We start from the raw sequence: 22,150 nt of genomic DNA, 5'->3' as shown, positions 1-22,150 counted from the left end.
TGTGTTTGTTCTGCTTTTTCACACATCTGCAGACCTGACATACATGAAACCAAGCACAGTATGTGGATTTTTCATGATGACATCATGTGAACTATTCAACTTATCTCATCGTGGCACCACTTGCAATGCCTTGTTTTTAATAAATTAGATAGGTACCTTTGTGTTTTTTTGGGGGGTGGGGGTTTGCAAGGCACAACAGAGAATCGCTATGTGTTGCACAGTCGTTGATGGCAGTATTTGAAGGACACATGGGTAAGATCAATATAATGTATCAAAACCTATAAAATATGTGAAGAAGTATTCATCGTACACATATAATGCGAATATACAGGGGCAGCCTGTAACCTAGTGGCTCAGGTACATGACTGGGACCCAGAAGATGGTTCAAGCCCCAGTGTAGCCACGATAAGATCTGCACAGCTGTTGATCAAGGCACTTAACCCTGCATTGCTCCAGGGGGATTGTCTCCTGCTTAGTCTAATCAACTGTAAGTCGCTTTGGATAAAGACAGAAGCTAAATAGCAAATTATTAAATAATAACAGAATAAATAATAAATAAAACGTATAATCTACTTGCTCTACAAAATCCACATCAGCCAATGGCAAAATTATTGCAGTGCCCATACAGCAGTATTAGCTCTTCAAAAAAACCCTCGGATGCAGCGTTGCATGAATAGGCAATTTATTCAAAGAGTTAATACTGCTGTATAGCTGACGCGGCGCAGCGAGGACAGAAAAGTAAAAAAAAATGATGCCGTTTTTGAGGGCTGAGTAGGAGTGAGCAAGCAGTATCATAGGAGCATTCACATAAATGGGCATTTAGCGTCTTCCTCTAACGGAATTGTTTTCATTTGTTTTAGAGTGTGCTCGAGCGAAGCGCTCCAACTGAATTTATATTTAGAATGTCGATTCATAAGACGATACATGCACAGTTAATCTCCAGTTTCCACTGAAACTAAATTAGACCGTATGCATGTACGTACCTAAAGGCCCTCTGTAGAAATCATGTTCTCACTATTCAGGGATGAATTGACTACAGTAAACACCCCAGTACAGTAGATGACGCTATGCATATTTGAGTTGAAAACACCCTGGTCACGCCCACTGAAGAAGAGACAAAACAACCAGTACCGTTCAGCCATTTTGTGCTCCGGTTCCACACCGTTAATTTACCTGCATGCCGGGAGGTTACAGGTTAGTTCAACAGTACCTTTTCCATGTTAAATTGTTGTTGTTATCATGTTCGTAATATATTAATCTGTAAATTAGCTTAATTTGCTTACGTCGCCCTAATGAATGTTAGCTAGACAGCAAGAGAGAATGTGATGTAGCTAACAGAACGATAGCTTAGCTAAGATTGTGAACAAGGATGCTCACGTACAAGTCGTTTTTATGACATTAGTGGTAAATGAACATGATTCCGACGAATAAATAAGCCTGGTGTCCTGACGTGCGGGTGCTAGCTAGTTAACTGCATAGAGCAAACGTTACAGATCCGCGGCTCTGCTGTGCAGATTTAAGTTAGCGTGCTAAGTAAAACTACGTCGGTTGTAGTGGATCAGAGGTGCAGACGTAATTGCATTAGCTCTAAGTTTTCTTGATTGGCAAACGTTAGTACGCTTCGGGAAATTACCGGTCTCAGTTACGTTATCATCTATTTTAAGGAGTAGTTTACGCATTTTGTAACCTACGGTTAGCTTGGACAAATTGGCCATAGCCTGTTTGTTAGTTAATTGCACTTTACCATGTTCTGTGTACCACGAAACATTTTTTATAGTTTATAGTTAAACTACATTTAGTACTACTATACGCCATTATTATTTCATCGGTTGTATTATTTATTTGGCAGATGAACGTCATCCAGGATGGGGGATATTAAGAATTTCCTTTATGCTTGGTGTGGAAAAAAGAAACTGACACCTAACTATGATGTCCGAGCTGCTGGAAACAAACACAGGCAGAAGTTCATGTGTGAGGTGAGTTCTATCTTTATTTATTTCTGAGCTAGCTAGTTAGAGACTTGGTTGTAGATGGATACGTTATCTTCCATGTCTAGTCATATGCTTGAATGGGACCTGGAAGGTTGGTGGTTCATAGCCACAATAAGCAGCTGTTGGGCCCTTGAACAAGGCCCTTAACCCAACTTTGTCCAGGGGGTTTTTGCCCCTGCTTAGTCCAATCACCAAGTCACTTTGTATAAAAGCGTCAGCTTAATAACTAATGTCTATATACATTAGAGTGCTTTTGTCAAAAAACGAAGGTCATTAAAGCAATGGCATGTGGAATGAAGGACTTTTGAAATATGTGTTTTCCTGCCAAAGCTGAGTTTGGCCGGCTCGCATGAAGCGGCTTGCCACTCCGAGGGCGGGGGGAGGACTTAGCAAGGGGGGTTAGTGAGATCGGCGCCTACAACAGCACCCCAGGCGCCTCGGAATCACGGTCGCTGGCGGGACGATGCGGCTTGGAGAAGGCATGTCGTTCTCAGGCTGCCACGGTGTCTGGATGGCTGCTGAGGAACCAGTTATAGGCGGTGTATCTCTAGCTAACACATGGGACGGCCTGTTCTTGGGCAGCCTGTAGTGTAGTGGTTAAGGTACATGACTGGGACACGCAAGGTCGGTGGTCCCCGGTGTAGCCACAATAAGATCTGCACAGCCGTTGGGCCCTTGAGCAAGGCCCTTAACCCAGCATTGCTCCAGGGGATTGTCTCCTGCTTAGTCTTATCAACTGTAAGTCGCTTTGGATAAAAGCGTCAGCAAATTATATGTAATGTAATGGGACAATTGGCTACCAAATTGGGGGAAAAAAACAGGGAAAATCAGAAACAAAATTAAAAAAAATTTAAATAAGTAAAATATGTGTTTTGAACTGACACTGTTTTACATGCCATCAGGTTCGTGTGGAAGGTTTCAGCTACACTGGAATGGGAAATTCTACAAACAAGAAGGATGCCCAAGCCAATGCTGCCCGTGACTTCATCAACTACCTTGTCCGTGTTGGGCAAGTGAACCCCTCTGAAGTTCCCGCCTTAGGGGTCAGTTCTTACCTCATCTATGGTGCTTGAAGATTCTGTAGTCGTTGCAATTCTGTGAAAAAAATGAAGCGTTAGGATTTCCCTTCTTAGTGGCTAATCTCCCTGCAGGCAAGTGTACCTGAGCCTGACGAAACTGACGCCAGTGGGGGGTTTGGGACACTTCCTGCAAATGGTCCTATTGCTCCACACCTGGTTGTTAAAGCTGAACAAGGTGAGTTTCCCACACAATATCGAAATGCATTTGATGGGCTTAATAAACCTGTTTGCCAACTTGCATATTTATCCCGCATTATGGTTTCATATTTTTCCCAGTCGGTGCTCTCAGATATAATCTCAGTCATGTGGCATCTGATTGATTTTTCAGTTTATAGCTGAGTTATGCCCTGTTATGGCTCAATTGGCAACAATGACTGACTTTTTAAAAGATTTCCACAACTGTTGTTAACCTGGGGATGGGCTGTGTTTGGCTCTCAGGCCAGCACTCGATGCGTTGTTAACCATTTCTGATGGTTACTCATCAGTTGCGGTGTTACAGCCTCTTTTTCCTGTTTTTTTCCAGAGACTGTTGGTGTCGGGTCGAGCTCTGGGCCCATTCCAGGAGTCACTGGAATGGGGTATTCTCACGCCCCCAATGCCGAGTGGGACCGCGGGGCCAATCTTAAGGACTATTACTCAAAGAGAGAAGAGCAGGAGGCACAGGCTGTGAGTCCAAGTTGGTGCTCATGAGGATGAGTGTTTCAAACTGTCCTAGTGCTGAGAACTTTGAATTCTAATTGAAATAAAAAACTGTCATTGTTTGTTCTTTTCCTGTAAAAAAACCCATCTGTTTTTATCATTTTCAGACTTTGGAGTCTGAAGAGGTGGATTTAAATGCTAGTCTTCATGGGAACTGGACTTTGGAGAATGCAAAAGCTCGCCTCAACCAGTTCTTTCAGAAGGAGAAGAACCAGACCGACTACAAGTACAACCAAGTTGGGCCTGAACACAACAGGTCAGGAGAGTCCAGTAGAGTTCTGCACCGTGACCGTGCCAGATCCTGTTTGCCGCATGCTATGTATTCCATGGCATTTTATTTGTTTGCAGCATTTTTATTTCTTGGCTTATTTTGTAGCCCAGTCACCCATTCACTCTGTTGGAGTGAATTTGGGGCGGTGAACAGAGACCTTGTCTGCAAAAAATGTAGCCAGCCGTCACTTCGTTTTTACCCTGCCGCCCACCCTCTGCAAAGCCATTGTGCTGGAGGATTGCGCTGGCTTTGCAGTTGGAGGCAGACTGCAGGAACCTTACTGACCAGAGGAGTCACTGTTGCGTGATGAGGCTTGACGGTAGCTCTCCCTCCTTGGGACTGTGTCCAGTTGCAAGCTGACCTGTGCTGCTGCTGCACACAGACCGCTCTGGCATGGCCGGTGTTAATGTATTGCCCATGGGTTACATTGCAACACAAAACACAGTGTGGAAGGGTCGATGGCCCTGGGCAGTGGAAATGTTCCTGGGGCAAGTAGAACGCTGACCTATTATCCCGATTGGGCCAGTAGAAAAAAAAGTGCTACTGGTGTTCACAGCGTGTAGATTGGTGTGGTAGCAGTGCGTTTCTCAGCCAGACTGACATGGATACAGAGCCCTCCTGGGTGTGCCAATAGACCCTGGGAGATCTCGCTGGACACTCTGAAAATTCAAAACGGTTTTACAAAAACATCTGTTTGTAATCCAGTTTTTGAAGTTTGAACGTAATTAGCGACCGGACAATAAAACTGAGTGTGTAAGGGAATCTGAGGAAACCTCTACTGAGGCTTATGCATTGCTAAACTAACAATTCAGATATTCCCCATTCAACTGCCGGAGTATGAGACGTGCAACAGGAATAGACGTCCGACGCCAGATATCACAACCTACCTGTTCAGAAAAGTCGTTAAACATGCGGCATCCCTTAGGCTGGTCTAAGCTGTCACATGGTTACAACGTGGGTGGGGAGTGCAGCACTGTGTGGTTGTGATTTCTGGTGTCGCTGTTCCACTAGGTGTAGGAGCCTCCGTGCCCGAGGCCGATAAGTCTGGCAGAGAAACTCGCTGCTGTCCACGGTTATGATGCGAGTGGAGAATAGCCCCGTGTGTCTCTCTGGGGGGGGTTCCCTTCACTGTCTCAGGGCTGCTGTGCTTCACAGGTTAGTTTTCCTTTGCAATGGTTGTTGTTTAGAAAGCAGGCCTTCGGCGTCTGCAGTTACCGTCCTGCTATGAGACTGATCTTGTTAGCGTTTTTGCAGCGTTTTCTTTTCCCCTTGTATTCCTGTGTGCTCAAGGTAATAATCTTTGCCCTTCTCTTCCAGGAGTTTTATTGCTGAAATGAGTATTTTTGTAAGACAGCTGGGTAGAAGTAAGTACGGTTTGGTATATTTTTCGACTTTTCAGAAATTCTGCTTTGAAGTGTTTGAGTTAATTAGCCTAATTGGTAGAGCTGCCAAATCCTTAAGGGGGAAACTATTTGTTAAAATGGTTTGTAAGCTGCCCTGGCTCGGGCTGTTATTTTTATGTTTGTGCTAGGACCACATTCATTTATACGATTTGAATCGGGACACTAAATGAGACTCATAAGGATAATAATAACCGTAATAAAACAAAAATCCCAGAACTGTAATATTCACTAAGTGTCAGAGATGTATGTATATGGCTGGCTACTCTATTGACCCCCGAAACACTATTTGCATACCAACAATAAAAAAAATTATATTTATAACTGAAGTATACCAGCTTATGCAAGAAATAGTATAACAATGGGTTGGTCTACATTTATTTGCGATGTTCATTCATGGGGGAACAGACATGTAAGCTCAGAATTATCAGTAGATAGCAACTTGTTCACTGTTCGCTTCATTGCTGAACATTTGACTAACCCTTTCAGTCCCGAGAGTGCCGTATGGTACATATCAACAAGCATATCAACTTTCTCAATTTCCTCAACCATAAAGTGGAGCCGGCGGCACGGATGGTGCAGTGGGTAGCACTGCCGCCTCACAGCAAGGAGTTCCTGGGTTCGAATCCCTGTCGGCCGGGGCCTCTCTGTGCGGAGTTTGCATGTTCTCCCCGTGTCTGCGTGGGTTTCCTCCGGGTACTCCGGTTTCCTCCCACAGTCCAAAGACATGCAGGTTAGGCTGATTGGAGAGTCTAAATTGCCCATAGGTATGAGTGTGTGAGTGAATGGTGTGTGTGCCCTGCGATGGACTGGCGACCTGTCCAGGGTGTATTCCTGCCTTTCGCCCAATGTATGCTGGGATAGGCTCCAGCCCCCCTGCGACCCTGTTCAGGATAAGCGGGTTCAGATAATGGATGGATGGATGGATAAAGTGGAGCCACTTCATATTGGGCTTGGGACTGAAAGGGATAAAGATAGCATATTAGCCACTGTGCGCAGCGTTGTATCGGTTACAAACGGTATCTGACTGAACGGCGTGCCTGAACGTTGTAGAGATCTTCGCCCGTGAGCACGGCTCCAACAAGAAGCTGGCGGCGCAGTCCTGCTCCCTGTCCATCGTGCGCCAGCTTTACCATCTCGGGGTGATCGAGGCCTACACGGGCCAGTCCAAGAAGAAGGAGGGCGAGGCGGTGAGTTTGAGCTGGATTTAGCACGCAGCCGCTCTGAGCGATGTCGATTCCTTCCCAGCTTTTCCGTCTAATCTCGCGCCCCTTCCCCTCTGTCTGTTACTGGCGGACGGCGAACCCCGAGGTTAGCGGTAATGAAGCGGCCTTTCTCTCTCGCAGCTGGAGCCGTTTGAAGTCAACGTGGCCGACGACTTGCAGAGGCAGCTGCAGAGTGTGGCCCAGGAGCTGGGGATTACCGTTCCTCCCCCCGTAAGTCTGCGATGCCGGGGATTAGTCTCCTTCCGTCTGCGCGTCTCCATCCATGGCGTCGGTGTTCCCGCACATGCTAATTTCGCTAGTGCTGGGAATCAGTATTCCAACACCAGAAAGTCTTTCTCGCTGAGATATTCCACCCCTCACAAAGTGTAAAGCTTTTACGTATGAAACGTGGCATGAATCATCTTCCGGAAGAAAGCGGAACGAACACCATGAGCTGCGCACATGTTCTGAACCGCACATTGTATTTCGCATAGATAAAGGGTGTTGAAAAGATGAAAATGGACGAATGCTGTCCTAACGGTAATGAAGAGAAAGTGAGTTACTCTCTCTTCCTCCTCTCCTGTAGGACCCCAGTGCTCCTGTATCTCTGGTCCAGCCTAAAATGGCCCACTTTGAGCCGTCGCAGAAGCAGAGCATGGCTGGGGTGGTGCCTTGGTCTCCCCCGCAGGTCAACTGGAACCCCTGGACGAGCGCCAACATCGATGAGGGCCCTCTGGCCTTTGTGAGTCCTGTCCAAGCCAGGCTTCTGCTTTCAACCCCTGTTTTCCAACCTGTTTGTAAATGGCACGGCACAGAATAACATAGTTTGAGTTTTAGTGTACCACTTTAGGCTTTTGGCTTCTTATCTGGCCAGCTAGCAAACTAGCACTGTTATAGTGGCCCTGTTATTTATCCTTTGTGCGCATATGCAACCACTGTTTTCACTTGGATCGCTGCTTGCCACTACTTCTGAACTACTTCTGAGTCTGAAACTGTTGTTGGTTTGACACTGTTCTTCTTTCTCACCAGTGCACTCCAGAGCAGATCAGTTCAGACCTCCAAAATGAACTGATGTATCAACTGAAAGAGGATCCGAACCTGCAAAAGGTATGGAGGCTGTTCAGTATTTATTATTAATACTGTGTCCTTTGTGACTGCAGTATTTCATTAGTACTGTGCTCTGTATGATTGCAGTATTTATCATTAGTATTGTGCCCTGTGTGACTGCAGTATTTATCATTAGTACTGTGCCCTGTGTCACTGCAGTATTTATCATTAGTATTGTGCCCTGTGTGACTGCAGTATTTATCATTAGTACTGTGCCCTGTGTCACTGCAGTATTTATCATTAGTATTGTGCCCTGTGTGACTGCAGTATTTATCATTAGTACTGTGCCCTGTGTGACTGCAGTATTTATCATTAGTATTGTGCCCTGTGTGACTGCAGTATTTATCATTAGTACTGTGCCCTGTGTGACTGCAGTATTTATCATTAGTATTGTGCCCTGTGTGACTGCAGTAGTTATCATTAGTATTGTGTCCTGTGTGGCTGCAGTATTTATCATTAGTACTGTGCCCTGTGTCACTGCAGTATTTATCATTAGTATTGTGCCCTGTGTGACTGCAGTAGTTATCATTAGTATTGTGTCCTGTGTGGCTGCAGTATTTATCATTAGTATTGAGCTCTGTGACTGCAGTATTTGTGATTAATACTAAACTCTGTGACTGCAGTATTTGTGATTAATACTAAACTCTGTGACTGCAGTATTTGTGATTAATACTAAACTCTGTGACTGCAGTATTTATCATTAGTACTGTGCTCTGTATGATTGCAGTATTTATCATTAGTATTGTGCCCTGTGTCACTGCAGTATTTAACATTAGTACTGAGCTCTGTGGCTGCAGTATTTATAATTAATACAAAAGTCTGTGACTGCCGTATTCATCATTAGTATTGAGCCGCAGTCTAACACTAAGCTCCGACTGCAGTGTTGGTAATTAACAGCGAGCTCGTTGAATGCTGGCTCGTAGATAATCGAGGAGCGGGATCAGCTGCCGGTGAAGGAGTTTGAGGATGAGATCCTGAGGGCCATAAGCAGCAGCGCGGTGGTGATCATACGCGGAGCCACCGGCTGCGGGAAGACCACCCAGGTGCCCCAGTACATCCTGGACCGGTTCATCAAGTCCGGGAGCGCGTCCGACTGCAACATCGTCGTCACCCAGGTGAGCTTTTACCCGCCCGGCCGCGGCCCCCGGGTCCTTAAGGGCCCGAATTACCGCCGCCGCAACCCCGGCGCTTTAGAGGGGAAACGCATTTGTCTGCGTGCGAGCGGTTGTCACATACAGCCGCGATTCTCGCACCGCGACGGTTAATCACATTCCATCCCCGAACAGTCCTATAAATTTCAGTTAATGTTTCTCCGTAATGTAGCGGCGCAGTATATTATTTATTATTGATGCGTGCAGATGCCTTGCCAAATGAAATTAAGCGATGTCTGTAAGGATTTATGAACCGTAATCGTAGTATTAGCTTTTTTATGTCCCGTTGGCGCGCCGACAGGCTGTCTTGCAGCGGCGGAAGTTATTTTACAAGAGAAGCCGGTCCCTGGCTAGTTTTATTTCAGAGATCTGTCCCTGTTCCTTGGAGACGTGGCGGATACGGTTCATGGTGTGTGTGTCTGTGTGTGTGTGTGTGTGTGTGTGTGTGTGTGAGATGTGTGTGACGTCACCGCTGTGCGTTTAGCGGCGTTTAGCAGGTTTGCGGTGAGTGTGTGTGACGTCTCCGCTGTGCGTTTGGCGGTCTTGTGCAGCCCCGGCGGATCAGCGCGGTGTCTGTGGCGGAGCGCGTGTCCTTTGAGAGGGCGGAGGACGTGGGGAAGAGCTGCGGCTACAGCGTGAGGTTCGAGTCCGTCCTCCCCAGACCCCACGCCAGCATCCTCTTCTGCACCGTGGGTGAGTGTCACACGCTTCCAAGACCCAACACCTTACTCGCTGTAATTACTGTATCGCCATGGAGCAGTCACCCTTTCAGCCCCAAGAGCGTAACTACGGTAAAATCCCAAGAGTGCCGTATAGCACTCTCAACCTTATACCTTTTCAACCAATCAAAATGACTACTATACTCTGGTTTGAGCCCCTATTAAAACCCTACTAAATTCTCTATTTTCTCAAACCCCTTGGAATTTTGGTTGAGCCACTTCATATCGGTCTTGGGTCATTTAGGGTTAAATGTGACAAAGACCAAACTGGTGGAAACGTCTGTCTTCCTCATTTGAATAAATATAGCACCAGGGAGCATTAACGTCAGTGTGTGGGTATTCTAACTTTGCTTACGTCTACCTTTTTTATCTAGCACCTGCGCTTAATGCTTTTGGTGTGCGCCTGCCTCTATTATTTTAGGGTTTGTTAAATATGTGCATTACTTTACTGTGAGTGCAGGGTCTGCTCATTTTATTTTCCTCTGCTGCACCCTCTGCACTTTGGTGCCTCATTGAATTTTGCTTACAAAATCAAAATGTCTCTCAGTGCTCATGGCATATACTTGAGGCTGGCAGCTTTACAGTTCTCATGGAAATGCTTTTCAGTGCGGCTGTACGCTGTGCCAGGGATTCTCAAATCACGGCAAAGAACTGCTGGCTTTGCCACCCTCCCTTTACCTGGGAGTCAGAGGTGACAGTCTGATCAGTAGCAGTAATTGTTCAGTTAAAGAAAAAGAAAACCAGAGCTGGATTTTGCGGGCCAGATTTGTTGACCCCCGCTTAGCGGTTTCTGCTTTACACTGTACTCGCCACCCAGACTTTCTGTGTTATTGGAATCGTTTTTTTTTGCACATTTTGTTTGATGTTTTGTGAAAATTTACAGATGTCTGTTTTTGCAGGCGTTCTTCTGAGGAAGTTGGAGTCTGGCATCCGGGGAATTAGCCATGTGATTGTGGATGAAATTCATGAGAGGGACATCAACGTGAGTGTTTTGTGCTTTGCGTGAGCCTTCAGTTTAGTCTTAGGACAAGGTTATTTATCATTTGGTAATGATAAATAATTACCCCCCCCCCCCCAAAAGAAACCAAATAAAAACTAATGTAACAAACCAAGAAAATCCATCCGTCCATTATCTTAACCCGCTTATCCTGAACAGGATCACGGGGGGGCTGGAGCCTATCCCAGCATACATTGGGCGAAAGGCAGGAATACACCCTGGACAGGTCGCCAGTACCAAGAAAATATGGGGGAAAAAATAATAAATAAATAGGTGAAGCTCATTTCCATCTGTATTCCCTGGTCAGGTGGGAACATATTAAATAGTGAAGGGCATGTTTGTGTTGAGCACAGGTGGGTGTGTGTCTGTGCCCTGTGGTAGTGTTGCCATTTTGTGCCTCTCCAGACGGACTTTCTCATGGTGGTTCTGCGGGACGTGGTCCAGGCATACCCAGAGGTCCGCATCATCCTCATGTCCGCCACCATCGACACCACCATGTTCCGGGAGTACTTCTTCAACTGCCCTGTCATCGAAGTCTTCGGCCGTACGTTTCCAGTGCAAGGTAGGAGTCCAGCTTTCTAACCTCACTCGCCTGCCCCGTTCTTATTACATTACATTAACAACAACTCACTCAGGGTCTGCTGATTAGCATTCTGGTCATCGCATACCCAGTAAATCTAAAACATTTTGTATGCGAGTATTACGAGGTCATTCATTTTTGAAGGAGGCTGCTGTTATTTTGTAGTCAAATCACTGCTGTTGTCTGGTATGTAATTTGACATTGCCAAAATATAAAGGATTCGGTCATTACGTGTCCAAATGTACACAAAACAAATGTAGCCACTTTGTCATTTAGGATTCATGGTCGGCTTTCTGTGGTATAAAGCTGCTAGCCCCGGTTGTGTGCTGGATGAAAGCTGTGCAGTAATTATTAGTCGCACGTACGCTTGACGGATCACTTGTCTCCCAGCCAGTCCAGTAGCAGGTGGTGTGGGTCGTTTGTATCTTCAATGGCTGTTTGTGCGTGTGTGCGAGTGTGTGTTAATGTATCCAGCAATCTATTTATATTACTTGCGTTCAGATGTTTGAGGTGATTGATGTTTTAGCAGCCAGGATATGATGCCCTTATTCTTGTGCTAATGGATGCTGCTGGGATGATGTAGAGTCTAGTGAAGGGCTCCATGTCCGTTATGTTCAGAAATGCTGTAAAACATTACTCGCCTTCAACAACCCCCCCCCCACCCTCCCCTCCTCCAGAGTACTTCCTGGAGGACTGCATTCAGATGACCAAGTTCATTCCGCCACCGTCGGACAAAAAGAGAAAGGACAAGGATGACGGGGAGGGCGGAGACGGAGAGGAGGACGTACGGTGACACTGTTTTTGTGTGATTGACAGCCCGCCAAACCAATGAGTGATTCTTTCCCCCCTCCACAACCAAAAAAACCCCCACTAACGACACAAATGTAGTAATTGTGGTGGTGAGCTTTGGAATCCTTTTATCCGCAGAACTTGGCTCGGTCTTTCCCGTATACTTGCGTAGCCTTTTTGTGTTGTGATATATGCTAATACAGGACGCTGTTGCAATGTGCTGGGTAAGCATTAGGTTCACCCTGAAATATATGCTCAGTGTTCACACTGCAGCGGGGATAAGTTACGTTCTTGGCTTGTCGTTTTGCTGTATTGCAGACTAACTGCAACACCATTTGCGGGGCTGAGTACGGCCCCCAGACCAAGAGCTCCATGGGGCTATTGAACGAGGAGGAGACGTCCTTCGAGCTGATTGAGGCGCTGCTCAGGTACATTGAGACGCTGGGAGTGCACGGAGCCGTGCTGGTGTTCCTGCCTGGCTGGAACCTCATCTACTCCATGCAGAAGTACCTGGAGATGAACCCTCACTTCAGTACGTGATGTGTATACTCACGCACACACACACACACGCACGCACACGCGCAAACACACACCATGCAGAAGTACCTGGAGATGAACCCTCACTTCAGTACGTGATGTGTATACTCACACACACACACTCACTCACGCGCACACACACATACACACACACACACTGCTTGTAACTGGCAGCAGGGATGCAGGCTTTGAGTTGGACAGATTAACGATCACAAATGCATCTTCTGGATAGTGTAGTGTATAGTATGCATGCTCATGCTCTGTGTATTTGAAAATCGGGTGTTCGTTAATCTAGAAACATGGCAGTCTGCATCATGGTGCCAATTTTTGAATAAAATGTGTGCTGATTTGTTAAGTGAACCGGAGTAGTAAATCTCTGGGCCGTATTTGTCACTCCGGTGGGAATATTGTGTGAGATGACACACACACACACACGGCATGCCGCACAAACCTCCATCTGCGTTGCGCTTTCCAGACAATCACGGGCCTGCGTGTTTATTTGTGTTGCAGGCAGTCAGCGGTACAAAATTCTTCCGCTTCATTCCCAAATTCCCAGAGAAGAGCAGCGGCGGGTGTTTGAGCCCATGCCTGACAACATCACTAAAGTAAGAGTCTTTGTGACTGCCTGAAAACATTACTGAGGGAATTACCCTGGTGTCCCTGAATGAGAGTGTAACTAGCGTCTCCGTGCTCGCGCCATAACTAGGGCGTAGCCTGGGCCTTCGAGCGTAACGAGTGAAGTCCCTTCCGGAAGGAGACGGTACTGAAGCTGTTCGACATTAGCATCCGACTCTGCCCTCGTCTTACACAGGAGGGCGTGAGGCGTAGTGGCAGCGGAACACTGTAGACATTTCTTATATGAGGAGGAAGGGGCAGGGGGACTGCTGGAACCGTTTTAATTAAAATTGTGCACCTGTCTGCGTTTTGACTGAAGTTGCAGGGGAGCCATTGAACGCTGTGATGGTTCATAGCGAATAGCACAGAGAGCTTGTTGTAACTGCCATGGACACGGCCCTAACAAGTGTTTTGAACAAGTTTGTATGATTGCCTTGATGGAACATGTGAGCGCTTGCTAATGGATATTAGCTTGCTATATTTATTTAGCTGTATTTAAGTTGGGGAGCTATGATGCATCATTAAGGTGTCTTGAGCAGATGTGGGGCCTTTGTGCTGCAGAAGTTGCTTTTCATTTGTCTTGAATTTTGGTCCTAAAAATGATTTTGGTCTTTTGCTCAGTGTCTTGCCTCACACAATTCAACTTTATAGGTTATCCTGTCCACAAATATTGCTGAGACCAGTATTACCATCAACGACGTTGTTTATGTCATCGACTCCTGCAAGTGAGTACTTCTCGTTTCCACAGGCCACAGCTTGTTATTGATGGGCCTCGTTGCACAAAACCAATAAATCTTAACTTCTGGACTTGTGCCAAATCTTATTTGGAGCTTATAATATTACGCTTCGCAATAACAAAGTGATTGGTTTTACCCCCCCAAAGGCAGAAGGTGAAGCTTTTCACGTCTCACAACAACATGACGAACTACTCCACCGTCTGGGCGTCCAAGACCAACCTGGAGCAGAGGAAGGGACGTGCCGGCCGAGTGCGCCCCGGGTTCTGCTTCCACCTGTGCAGCCGGGCTCGCTTCGACAAGTAAGGCTCTCACCGGCCCTGCTGCTGAACGCGGGTACGGTGCGAGCGGTCATTAATCTTCGCCTTCGCCCCCTGCAGGCTGGAGACCCACATGACGCCGGAGATCTTCCGCACCCCTCTGCACGAAATCGCCCTGAGCATTAAACTGCTGCGCCTGGGCGCCATCGGCCATTTCCTGTCCAAGGCCATCGAGCCCCCTCCCCTGGACGCGGTCATCGAGGCCGAGCACACGCTGAGAGGTGCGCGTCGCGACTGTGACTCTGACTGTGACAGACACGGACTGCTTTACAGAGCTGTGACTGACAGACACTGACTGCTTTACAGAGCTGTGACTGTAACAGACACTGACTGCTTTACAGAGCTGTGACTGTAACAGACACTGACTGCTTTACAGAGCTGTGACTGTAACAGACACTGACTGCTTTACAGAGCTGTGACTAACAGACACTGACTGCTTTACAGAGCTGTGACTAACAGACACTGACTGCTTTACAGAGCTGTGACTGTAACAGACACTGACTGCTTTTCAGAGCTGTGACTATGACACACTGACTGCTTTACAGAGCAGTGACTGTAACAGACACTGACTGCTTTTCAGAGCTGTGACTATGACACACTGACTGCTTTACAGAGCAGTGACTGTAACAGACACTGACTGCTTTACAGAGCTGTGACTAACAGACACTGACTGCTTTACAGAGCTGTGACTAACAGACACTGACTGCTTTACAGAGCTGTGACTGTAACAGACACTGACTGCTTTTCAGAGCTGTGACTATGACACACTGACTGCTTTACAGAGCTGTGACTAACAGACACTGACTGCTTCGCAGAGCAGAATGTATTGCTCTTACTCAGTGATCATCTTGTCGCTTGAGCTGCAGCTTTACATAGCGCAGTGAATTAAATAAAATGGATGAAAATGATAGAAAGGATATAAAATACTATAAGATAATAAAATGGGAAGTTAAGAAATAAAGTAGAAATGCATAAAAAAGTGCAAGTGGGGAAAAACATTGTAAAATGTAAAAATAATGAAATGATAAAAAGATTTAGAAGCCAAATTACATAAGTAGGTTTTGAGTGCTTTTAGTTCTGGGGCATAGTGGGTAAAAGCTGCTTTTCTGCTTGTTTTGTGTAGTGCACTTAAGGTGACCTAAGGGCTCTTGCTGGGTGATAAAATGAAATGTTAGGCAGTCAGAGATGTGAACGGTGAAGTGGTTTTGTGCGAATGACCTTGATTTGTGTCCAGAACTGGACGCGCTGGACTCCAGTGACGAGCTGACTCCTCTGGGTCGAATCCTGGCCAAGATGCCCATCGAACCGCGGCTGGGCAAGATGATGATTATGGGCTGCATCTTCAAGTGAGTCCCGTCGTGCTCCCCCGACAGAGAGCCGTAACGAGCGTTAAATCCTGTGGCTTCTGTGAGTTCACATGAACGCCGTAATTGGTGGTGCTACTGCGAGCCGTCGGAAGGTTTTTCTACTGCGCAAAACGATGACCGATCAGACCGGTGGGATGCTAATGGCGTGTCGTAGCTCTGTGGTTTCATTAAACCAAACATTAGCCTCATCGCAATGAGTTGCGTGTTCCAACGGGCTGGGGAAATGGGAATGGTGATATTTGGGAAGGGGAGCCTCACTTCCTATTTATTTACATGCCAGGACTTCAGTGTTGCTGTGAATTGCCTTGTTATTCCAGTAGATTGTACAGCAGAGGTCACACTAGCTTTCAGAAATGTTCATAGTGCAGAGCGTGAAGAGTTCTGCATTTGGCCGATTTAGTCTGTTTATTCGGTGGTTTATTAATAAATCGGATCAACTATGCCATTTCAGTGCAAATCAAACATACTCCACTATCACTGTTTCTGTCCAAAATGGGTTTAACTGTATTGTTGTGTAACTGTGGTAAAAGCAGCCAAAAATTAATGGAAAAATATGTCATGGTGGCTAGCCAGCTAAGTGCTGCTATGTTGTGTTTATTTATTTATTTATTTATTTATTTATTTACTGCTACTTGTAGTAACCTGTATTCATGCTAATCATTACTCGGTGATATTATGGGAAACAGTTTTTAGCTATAACTGCCTTTGTCATGCCTTGCTAAGATTAGCGAGAATGGGTTGGTGAATGTTGTTTGTGCATTAGTAGTTAATGTGGAAGCATAATTTTGGGTAGTTGCCAGTCACCATTTGGCTGGTATTCTGTACTATCCTGCTCCAGGGGTAGAAAGCACTGGAGTATATTCCCCAGCACTGACTGCTCAGATGTAGTCTAATCAGGTGTGCTTGTTCTGTGTTCGTGTTCAGTCAAAAGCAGAAAGCATGCAGCGTGAAATTGGGTCATTAATCACCAGCGCTGCTGCTGTTGCGTATGGACGGAGATGCCATTCTTTATGTGCGCTTCGTGTTTAGGATGAGCTGATGGTCACTCTGTCGGTGTTTGCCTGCTGATTGTACACTGAGTATTACAAATGTATGCAGCTTTTTTGAATGGGTAGACATATCCCGGTTCAAAACTAAATTGCAGAAAACCGCTGTGTTACTGTAACCTCTGCAGTAGTCTAGGACAATGGTTATTACCATATCACTATGGCTTGTGTGCTTTATGCAGTGCACTATCCTGTGTGTGCAACCTCTGCAGTAGTCTGGTACAGTAGTTACTACTGAATGATGGTAGCTTGTGTTGTTTACGCACTGTATAATCCTGTGTTAATACAACCTCAGCAGTAGTCTAGAACAGTAGTTATCACCATATGACTACAGCTTGTGTGGCTTATGACAACATAATCCTGCGTTTATACAACCTCTGCTGTAGTAGTATAGTTGTGTGGTTTGACAGCATAATTCTGTTAGTACAACCTCTGCTGTTGTCTAGTACAGTAACTATTATTGTATGACGGTACCTTGTGTGGTTTGACTACATAATCCTGTGTTAATACAACCTCTGCTGTAGTCTAGTATAGTAGTTGTGTGGTTTGACAGCATAATTCTGTGTTGGTACAACCTCTGCTGTAATCTAGTACAGTAGTTATTACCGTATGACGGTAGCATGGTTTATGTCCGTACATTTGTCTCGTAGTGTTGGGGATGCCGTGTGCACCATCTCGGCTGCTTCCTGTTTCCCCGAGCCATTTCTGAACGAGGGCAAGCGCCTGGGATTTGTCCACAGGAACTTTGCGGGAACGCGCTTCTCTGACCACGTGGCTCTTCTCTCAGTCTTCCAGGCCTGGGATGATGCGCGGTAAGCCTCTCAATCAAGATGGGTCTCGTGCCTATTACACATGCAGATTGGTCTGTCATCTCATGCTTATTTTTACAGATGGGTCACACTTGACACACTACGTCTCACCATTCTTAATGATGGGCTTACTGTCTCGCCCTTAATACGCTTGCAGATGAGACGGCAGTCTCGCCACTCTTAATAACGGCCCCTAAACATTCATTTTCATCCAAAGCGACTTAGTTATTTGACTAAGCGGGGGACAATCGCCCCTGGAGCAACATGGGGTGAAGGGCCTTGCTCAAGGACCCAACAGCTGTGTGCACTACTATCGTGGCTACAGTCATGCACCTTAGCCACTAGGCTACAGGCTGCCTAGTATAAGACTTAAAGATTGAATCATTTGGCATACACAGAGATTTACAGATCAGAAGCACATACAGAATGCATGAACATGCTTAAAAACACTGGTATGGTTGATAATTTAAGGAGCTGCAGTTTGACGGTGTACCGTGTCCTTGGTTTTAGAATGGGGGGCGAAAACGCGGAGATCTCCTTCTGCGAGCACAAACGGCTCAACATGTCCACCCTCCGCATGACCTGGGAGGCCAAAGTGCAGCTCAAAGACATTCTGGTCAACTCCGGATTCCCTGAAGGTCAGCTTCTGCATTACTTTGTGAAGGAGGAATGAGTCTGATGGCATGAGCACCTAATTCAATGAAATTACACTGAATCGCACAAATCCCTCATTAAAGAATTCTGTCTTATCTTTAGGTTGCTGTTTGTTTCTAAATTAAATTCAGATATGCAGATTATCTATTTGGCAGGCTTGGATTAAATGCATAACTATCCCAACACGGTGATTTTAGCTCATTTAGCTTCACTCAGTCATAAAATTGTAAGATTATTATGAATATTTATGCAACAGAGTGAGGAGGTATCCTCTCATAAGCTCATGACCATACTAAATCTAAGCTCTTGGATCAGTTTGACATACCAAATTTCTACACAAATCAGCCGCAACTCAGTCTTATGGCCTAACCAGGTCTAAGTGGTAGATGTCGTGTCATAATTCACTTTTACTTTGGTTCACAGAATGTCTGATGACGCAAATGTTCAACAGTGTCGGGCCGGACAACAACCTGGACGTGGTCATCTCTCTCCTGGCCTTTGGCTCTTACCCCAACGTGTGCTACCACAAGGAGAAGAGGAAGATTCTCACCACAGAGGGCCGCAACGCCCTCATCCACAAATCCTCCGTCAACTGCCCCTTCACCAGCCACGACTTGAAGTACCCTTCGCCATTCTTCGTCTTTGGGGAGAAGGTGAGTGACTTTGCGTCACCTTAGATTTCATTTAGCAGATGCTTTTATCCGAAGCAACGTACAAAGAGGTGCATGTCAAGGTCAATAGAACTAACCATGGAACAGGTTGGATAAGATTCAACTCCAAAACTATAAGTTGTACTAACTGTAAAGGTCAACCTGTCAAGTTAACTTTTCACTTTTTATAATTTACTGCCCAAATATAATTTAATGTTTTGCCGTTGTTAAAGCTAATCATGTCAATTATTGAAAAGCACTTTTTTTTTTACAAAACACAAGTGACAAATCTAAGTGGGGAAAGTTATGGATACTCTATTTATGGTGGCTGTCCCTCTTTCTACCTGCTGTTTCAGAGCAAAATATTCTTGATTTAGAAGATGTTATCAGCATTTTTTTAAAGCCTGATTTATTTGTCAGATCCGGACTCGAGCCATCTCTGCTAAAGGAATGACTTTAGTCAGCCCGCTGCAGCTGCTGCTGTTTGCTTCAAAGAAAATCATGTCAGACGGTGACGTGGTAACACTGGACGACTGGTATGTGCTTCAGGCATTTGTGGTTTTCTCCATAACGTTTTGCCGTTACACAACCGATGAGCATGTTTAAATTGTTTTCAAGGATCAAGCTGAAGATTAACCACAATGTGGCAGGCTGCATAGCTGGCCTGAGAGCTGGAATAGAGGCTCTGGTTGTGGAGGTGACCAAAGACCCAGAGTACATCAATCAGATGGACCCAGTGAACGTGCGCATGCTCAATCTCATCCGACTCATCTCCAAGCCCTCAGCAGCCGGCCTCAACCTGATGGTCAACAACCAGCGGTAAGCCCACAAAATAGGACTGCAATCTCATATGCCCCAAAAAACACCAGTCCTAATTACGGTTAGACTGACGAGAGGGCAATGGACTAGGTTCTTGCTCCAGGAACCAGCTATTGATTGTTTATGATGTCCAGGTCTTGGGTGACCTATAAAAAAAATCCAGAGTTGGACCATTTAAATGCGGGCAATACTCAACATATGGTGATTCTGGATTATGTTTACATGCACATTTTTGTTACATCTTTTTGACATGGAAATCTGCAAATATTTCAGTTTGCCAATTTTCCAAGTGCAGTGTATGTTGGCATTGTTCTATGGAGTCATTTCAGCTTCTATCATTGGTAGACCTCAGGCCATGATTCTAATAACCGTGGTTGCTGAGATTAAGCCCTGCCAGAGCATGCTTGGTGATAAATGTGCTCGTTCTTATATAGGCCATTCCCTTTGCTAAAAGTGTCTGTTCTTCCACCTCAGGTTTGGCGATGGTCCACGACCTCCCAAGATGCCGAGATTTGATGGAGGAGGTGGCGGATTCCAGGGGCGTGGAGGTTATCGTGGCGGAGGTGGCCAGGGGTACCAAGGAGGTGGAGGAGGATACAGAGGTGGTGGAGGAGGATACAGAGGAGGTGGTGGAGGTGGTTACAGGGGTGGTGGAGGCTATGGGGGTGGTGGGGGAGGGTACAGAGGAGGTGGAGGCTATGGGGGTGGTGGGGGAGGTTATGGAGGTGGTGGGGGAGGATACAGAGGAGGTGGTGGAGGAGGTTACAGGGGAGCTGGAGGCTATGGGGGTGGTGGTGGAGGCAGGGGTGGTTATGGAGGTGCAGACAGAGGTGGATTTTAGTATGGAAAAAAAAAAATAGGGCTTTTCACAATGTGTGTCATTTATTATGATTTAATAGATATGTTGGACGGTCAGAAGTTTGTCTATTTTGATGAGGTGTAAACTCTGTACACTGATCTTAGTTATTCATCTCACATACTTTTTAAGCTTTTCCTCATCTGTTGCTAATAACATGCTCTTTTGTGTTATTTGGATAAGTCCTATTCAAGCACAACTGAAACTGATGGAAAGTACTCCTAATTTGACCTGTTAAATTGAGGTCATGTACTGTGTTTTGAATTCTCTTTTCTCTTTAATTTCTGGAAAACTGCAAGGTTCAGTTAATCTGGGTTTAAAATGAAAATGTAAAAATTACTTTCTTTTCAACCAAAGTTGTGCATTTTTACAATTAAATTGTAAGTGGTGTCTCTTGTCGGATGATTGACGTTATTGAAGTATGAATGTGTGGATGTTTTTATGAGCGATGTTGTGTGCAAGTTTATTTCAAACTGCTTTCCAATAAAGGTCTGTGGGTAGTAAGAATAAGTGTGGTTGTAAAGGTACCACTATGAAAAAAATGTATTTTGAATAAATGAGATTCTGTTCCATAAAGTACTAGTATTTTAATTGAAATTGTATTAAGCATTTATATATTGAAGGTACAATAGGTCATTTCTGACATCTAACGGTCACGAGAGGAATTGCAGCAACAAACACGCTCACACCACAACACTGTTTAACCCACCCCTTCTCTGTGAACACGCTGACATTGAAACACCATTGGCTGTGGCAATTAGAACCAATTTTCAACCAATGAGCTTGAACTATTGTACAGCTATAATATGTTTTGGCACAGAGTGCTGGCCCGTCAACTGTATATTTTAAAACCCGAATTTAAGGACTATAAACACGGGCAGAGGGTCAACATGTCAGTGAGCCTTTTTCAACGATAGGAAGGGATTAATCTAATAATAATGGTCTTGTAACAATGTTTTAACACTTACCTATTGTACCTTTAAATCACAAAAATAATGCATACTTTACTCATTTCCACAGGAGGGCGACAGACACCATGTGATATAAAGAATTACATTTTGCCAAAATAACCTGAATACATGCTCCTGCTGGATCCAGAACACCCCCTGTTGTGATGCACTGCACACAGCAGTGTTCTTCAGCAAGTCTGTTAGTTTTCAGCTAAGATTGGCAGTTCACGTCAAATTTAGTAAACGTCAGCTAGGCCGAAAAGTGTAAGTTGCAGTCCACTTTAACATTTAAAGGGAATGCTGTTTAAAGGTGGTGGTCCTGGGCCGGGGTGAAACAGTGCCCCCTACAGGCAGGTTCAGGAGTGACTTTTGAAATTGGGCGGGTATCCAGTAGTCCAAGCATACAAGCATTGGGCAAAAGGGAGGAATACACCCTGGACAGGTTGCCAGTCCATCGCTGGGCACACACACCATTCACTCACACACTCATACCTACGGGCAATTTAGACTCCAATCAGCCTATCCTGCATGTGGGAAGAAACCCACATGAAGACGGGGAGAACATGCAAACTCCACACAGAGAGTCTTAATTTCTTTCTGCCTCCTATAAGCACAGAGCAGCTACCCACTGCACCATCCATGCCGCCAGTAGTGAGACAGGTAAAGGAGAATAAGGAGCGCCAAGTAAATGTCCACAGGATGAGTCCACCGGTATCCTACACAGTTTCATACAGGGCTTATAGGAGGCAGAAAGAAATTAAGACTCACATTTAAAAAAAATATGGCTGTAATTAGATACCCAACA

The 22,150-nt window shown here is 45.5% G+C and overlaps 1 protein-coding gene across 3 annotated transcripts; it reads left to right on the top strand.

Moving 5' to 3' along the window:
• The first annotated feature begins 1,112 nt into the window (after window positions 1-1,112).
• dhx9 (DEAH (Asp-Glu-Ala-His) box helicase 9) lies at window positions 1,113-20,971 on the top strand. Of its 3 annotated transcripts, XM_061243719.1 has the most exons (29): window positions 1,113-1,194; window positions 1,850-1,976; window positions 2,894-3,034; window positions 3,143-3,245; window positions 3,594-3,736; window positions 3,877-4,025; window positions 5,358-5,404; window positions 6,494-6,630; window positions 6,787-6,876; window positions 7,232-7,387; window positions 7,675-7,752; window positions 8,676-8,867; window positions 9,455-9,596; window positions 10,522-10,604; window positions 11,025-11,181; window positions 11,877-11,983; window positions 12,307-12,520; window positions 13,036-13,130; window positions 13,792-13,865; window positions 14,024-14,176; window positions 14,255-14,415; window positions 15,429-15,540; window positions 17,258-17,419; window positions 17,927-18,054; window positions 18,494-18,723; window positions 19,141-19,256; window positions 19,339-19,539; window positions 20,014-20,141; window positions 20,226-20,971. In XM_061243719.1, exons 2-29 carry the CDS (start codon window positions 1,866-1,868, stop codon window positions 20,378-20,380), a joined length of 3,765 nt encoding a protein of 1,254 aa, XP_061099703.1. In that variant the 5' UTR covers window positions 1,113-1,194; window positions 1,850-1,865; the 3' UTR covers window positions 20,381-20,971. The 3 variants fall into 3 exon arrangements, with proteins under 3 accessions (XP_061099703.1, XP_061099702.1, XP_061099704.1); XM_061243718.1 differs by having other exon boundaries at window positions 20,014-20,971; XM_061243720.1 differs by lacking the exons at window positions 1,113-1,194; window positions 1,850-1,976; window positions 2,894-3,034; window positions 3,143-3,245; window positions 3,594-3,736 and adding an exon at window positions 5,052-5,195 and having other exon boundaries at window positions 3,895-4,025.
• Window positions 20,972-22,150: the final 1,179 nt, after the last annotated feature.

The sequence above is a fragment of the Conger conger genome, chromosome 5 (genome assembly GCF_963514075.1).
Source record: "Conger conger chromosome 5, fConCon1.1, whole genome shotgun sequence".
NCBI lineage: Eukaryota > Metazoa > Chordata > Actinopteri > Anguilliformes > Congridae > Conger > Conger conger.
Note: the sequence above shows the minus strand (reverse complement) of the source record. Positions and strands in the feature narration are given on the sequence as shown.